This window comes from Brassica oleracea, chromosome C5 (genome assembly GCF_000695525.1).
Source record: "Brassica oleracea var. oleracea cultivar TO1000 chromosome C5, BOL, whole genome shotgun sequence".
NCBI lineage: Eukaryota > Viridiplantae > Streptophyta > Magnoliopsida > Brassicales > Brassicaceae > Brassica > Brassica oleracea.
Genome location: NC_027752.1, coordinates 10,338,828 through 10,343,528, shown reverse-complemented (window position 1 = coordinate 10,343,528; position 4,701 = coordinate 10,338,828). Strand labels below are relative to the sequence as shown.

At 42.0% G+C, this 4,701-nt stretch overlaps 1 protein-coding gene across 1 annotated transcript; it reads left to right on the top strand.

The window, feature by feature from the left end:
- Positions 1-2,999: 2,999 nt before the first annotated feature.
- LOC106295157 (cyclin-B2-5-like) lies at positions 3,000-4,207 on the top strand. The gene is made up of 4 exons (XM_013730978.1): positions 3,000-3,200; positions 3,297-3,395; positions 3,474-3,740; positions 3,834-4,207. The coding sequence occupies exons 1-3, from the start codon at positions 3,198-3,200 to the stop codon at positions 3,579-3,581; spliced, it is 210 nt and encodes a 69-aa protein (XP_013586432.1). The 5' UTR covers positions 3,000-3,197; the 3' UTR covers positions 3,582-3,740; positions 3,834-4,207.
- Positions 4,208-4,701: the final 494 nt, after the last annotated feature.

Here is a 4,701-nt window from a genome sequence, read left to right as displayed (position 1 = left end):
TAAAAATCAGAATGTCTTCGAAGTAGACGACAACGAATTTCCCAATGAATGGTCGTAATGATTGGTTCATGATACGCATGAAAGTACTTGGTGCGTTAGACAATCCGAAAGGCATGACGAGCCATTCGAACAATCCTTCACGGGTCTTAAATGCTGTTTTCCATTCATCTCCTGGCCTGATCCGTATTTGATGATAGCCGCTTTTAAGATCAATTTTTGAAAAGATTGAAGCTGCTCCGATTTGGTCCAGAAGATCATCGAGCCGTGGGATCGGGAAACGGTAACGTACAGTGATTTTGTTGATGGCTCGACTATCAACACACGTACACCAAGACCCATCTTTTTTGGAATGAGAAGGGCGGGAACCGCGCACGGAGATAAGCTCTCGCGAATGTGACCCTTTCGAAGCAATTCCTCCACTTGGCGGCGTAGTTCTTCGTGTTCGTCAGGACTCATTCTGTAGTGAGGACGGTTTGGTAGTGTTGCTCCTGGAACTAGATCGATATGGTGTTGAATGTCCCGTAATGGTGGTAAGGAACTAGGCAGGTCCGTTGGGAAGACATCCAGAAACTCCGTTAATACTGCTGCAATGTCTTTGTGAATTATGGTGGGGGAAGGCGGCGAGATAGACGCGGGGACTAAGGCCAGTGCCAAACCTTCCGTGCTAAGTTCGGATTTGAAAGCTTCATACGAACAGATGAGAGATGGCTTGCTCGGTGTGGATGACGAGGAAGGCGGTGGCAGGGCGGGAATTGGGGAAGGCGGAGGAGAGTCTTTAGATGGAAGGAGTAGGATCTTATGAGTATGCCAAGTGAATTGATAAGTGTTCTCTGCGCCGTAATGGATGATGTCTCGATCAAACTCCCATGGTCTGCCCAACAATAAGTGGCTGATATCCATTGGAGCCACATCACAATATATACGATCCTTATAATGCGGACCGATAGAGAACGTAACAATTGCTCGTTGAGAAATACGGAGGTTCACTTTGTCGTTGAGCCACCCGAGAGTGTAGGGCGCGAGGTGTGCTTCACGAACGAGTCCCAATCTGTCCACTGCATCTTCCGAAATTACATTTTTGCTGCTGCCGGAGTCGATCACAAAACTGCAGACACGGTCGTTGATTGTACAAGTGGAACGAAAGATATTCGTTCGCAGCCACTTTTCATCATGACGACGAGGTGTAAGACAAGTCCTGCGAACTACAAGTAAGTGCCCCGTGTCGCCGGTGGTGCGATGAACATCATCATCGAGCAGGTCAATGTCCTCTTGCGAGTCGTAAACGTCCACTTCGTCAATTGTTTCATCAATTAGTAACCCTCGGCGTGTTGCATGAGGACAAGCTGACTGTCTGTGACTTGTTTCTCCACAAGCATAACATTTAATAGCATTGAGACGTGCTGATCTCCGGAGTTGTTGTTCATCTTGCACCGGTGGTTTTGGTGCGGAATTGGCGGTATCACCAGCTTCCTTCGTTGCCGGCGTACTGCTCCCTGTCTGATCTTGAGAGCGGTTACGATTCGAAGATTGCGGCCAGCTAGGTGTCCGAGATTGCTGTTCAAACGAAGCTGCGCGGCGGTGTGCTTCACCCACTGTAGTTGGATCGAATTGAGCCATTGAATTTTGTAATTGTTGCCGTAGGCTTCCAATGAAACGAGAAACAAGTTGCACTTGGCTGTCATTAATCTCGTTACGAGTTAACAACAAAGCAAATTCCTCCGCGTACTCATCGACACTACGAGTTCCTTGCCGCAAATTTTGAAGCTTCGTATACATGGTACTCTCGTTATTATGCGGAAGAAACGTTTGACGTAGGTGCTTTGTCAACTTAACCCAAGAATTAATTGGTGTCTTGCCCGTACGTGATCTAGTTGTCTTAAGTTGTTTCCACCAAGTGGCCGCATGGCCGCGGAAACGCATTGCTACTAGGGGTACACGACGGTCGAGCGGAACCTGTTTGAACTCCATGATTTCTTCTACCGATACTAGCCAATCGATTAGTTCGTCGCCGCGGAGACCTCCGTGAAATTCTGGGATATCAACCCGAAAGCTTTTTATCATAGTTGTGTCGTTGCTGGAGATCCTCAAAATACACTTGCCGATGGAGGTCATCTTCATTCTCGGCGTGAAAATTATGTCGTTGGTGCGGATGTTGTTGTTGTTGGTGCTGCGGTGGTGCGCGAGGATGGTGTTGTTGCTGTGGATGGAGTTGTTGTTGGTCTCGAGGTGGACGGTGGTGAGGTGGAGGTGGAAGGTGAAGCGGCTGTTGAGGTTGGCCTTGCGCGACGGGTTGGACTTGAGGATCCAAACGAGCGGTTAAGGCAGTTGTTAAGGCTTCAATGCGAGCTGCTAACGTGCTCACCGTGTCACCTAATTGCTGGATAGAAGCGGTATTTTCCGTCTGCATCCCCACGAGTACGGTTCGTAACTCAGTCCATTCGGACGTGGCTCCATCGATGTCGCCACTTCCGGTTCCCGTCTTCTTTGTCATTGAAAACGCGAATTTCTTCCCGAAACGTTCTGAATCTGATACCAACTGATAGAGAGCGGAAGCTATAGGTTTCGAAGATCAAGGGTTTGATCTTAAAACCGGTTACTTGTGTTCGAAGGTAACTCGAAAACAAGATTGATAGAACGCGAATACTCTTCGCAGTGCCTTTTGCAAAGCTCTTTAAAACCAAAACCTTATAATTCTTATTATCAAATCGTCCTTCTAGGTATTGAATACAATCCCTATTTATACTATCTAGAAAATCATAAGCAACATAATAAAGGAAAATCCTTAACCTAATAGTAATTAGAACAAAAAGGAAACAAAAGCCCAAATCGAAAAAGGAAACAGAAGGTATAACGTCGGTTAGGTAGGAACCGACGTAACCGTTGGTTGAGCTGCATCAAACTTAGTTGTAACTACATGGACAGTCAGCAAGATCTTAATGAGAGGATGAGAGGAATCCTCATTGACTGGTTGATTGATGTGCACGACAAGTTTGAACTGATGGAGGAAACCCTTTTATCTCACAATCAATGTCATCGATAGATTCCTTGCTGTTCATCAAATCGTTAGGAAAAAGCTCCAGCTCGTTGGTGTGACCGCTTTGTTGCTAGCTTGTAAATACGAGGAAGTCTCAGTTCCAGTAGTAGATGATCTCATCTTGATCTCTGATAAAGCTTACACTAGAAGAGAAGTATTGGATATGGTAAAAATATCGTTTTTCTCTTTGATCATTAATCTTCTTACTACAGTGATTTTCAGTTTCAGTTTCAGTTGACCTTATTCTGCCTTCTATTTGCAGGAGAAGCTAATAGCCAACACCTTGCAGTTCAATTTCTCATTGCCTACTCCGTATGTGTTCATGAAAAGGTTTCTCAAAGCTTCCCAATCTGACAAAAAGGTTTGCCCCTTTTGTAGAAAAGCTTGAATTGGGGCATTTATATATCTAAGGCTGTGTGATATGAAATTGTGGTTTCAGGTTGAGGTTTTATCGTTTTTTATCATCGAGCTTTGCCTCGTCGAGTACGAGATGCTGGAGTATACTCCATCTAAGCTAGCAGCCTCGGCAATCTACACTGCTCAGTAATTAGAACAAAAAGGAAACAAAAGCCCAAATCGAAAAAGGAAACAGCTTCTGTAAGCTAGCAGCCTCGGCAATCTACACTGCTCAGTGTACACTTAAAGGTTTTCAGGAATGGGGCAAAACCTGTGAGTTTCACACAGGCTACAAGGAAGAACAGCTTCTGTAAGGGTCACAAGTCATGAACATACATTTGCAATGTCATTTCAAAACCTATAATTCCAATTAGGAAAACCAGCTTTTTGATTTCTTTTCCAGAGCATGTGCAAGAAAGATGGTTGGTTTCCATCACAAGGCAGGAACAGGGAAGCTAACAGGAGTTCACAGGAAGTACAACACATCAAAGTTCTCTTATGCTGCAAGAACCAAACCAGCTGGATTTCTACTTTAATGGAGGAAAAACTATAGCAATAAGATCGAATGACAAAACATAATGAATTTACTCAAGTTTTTTGGAAACAAAAAAGAGTTCAAAAGAAGAAAAACAGCAGCGATCTTTCTTTACTCAAGAGAGAATAAAAAAGATACAATGGTTCTTTTTATATGGTGCTTTATATTCTTTCTACTTGTGAATCAAATCACCTTTAAACTTACACTAGATTTTGATCCGCGCTTTCAAAGCACGGGATTATTTTGTTTACAAAACTTGGTTTATTATAAACTATAATTTATATATAAGTGTATATTTTAAGTTTTATATAATTTTATTTAAATAAGCATTGGCATGTCTCGTATTTGTTTTAGTTTATTTTCAAAAGTTAAAAACTGTAACGGAGTAATACATCATCTGACATGTCTTGCATTGATCAAATTTTGTTTTTATAAAAAAAATTATGATAAATGATAGAGTTGTGCAAAATATCCGGATCCAAAAAACGAATCGGACATGATCCAAAAAATAGTACCAAACCCAAATCAAAATTGATTAATACATGATTGGATATACAATTTTAATATAGGAAGAACCAGATTCAAACCCGACTTGAAACAAATATTTAGGATACACTAAAATGCTCAAAACATATAAAAAATTTCGTCCTCCATCAAAATTTTCAAATAAATCCAATTTTAATTTTACATTATTTAAAGTTATATGTTTTATATTATTTAATTTTTAGATTTTGAG

Coding starts and splice junctions, on each gene's coding strand:
- LOC106295157 (XM_013730978.1), top strand. Junction 3,396..3,473: donor CTTCCCAATCTGACAAAAAG/GTTTGCCCCTTT, acceptor TTGTGGTTTCAG/GTTGAGGTTTTATCGTTTTT.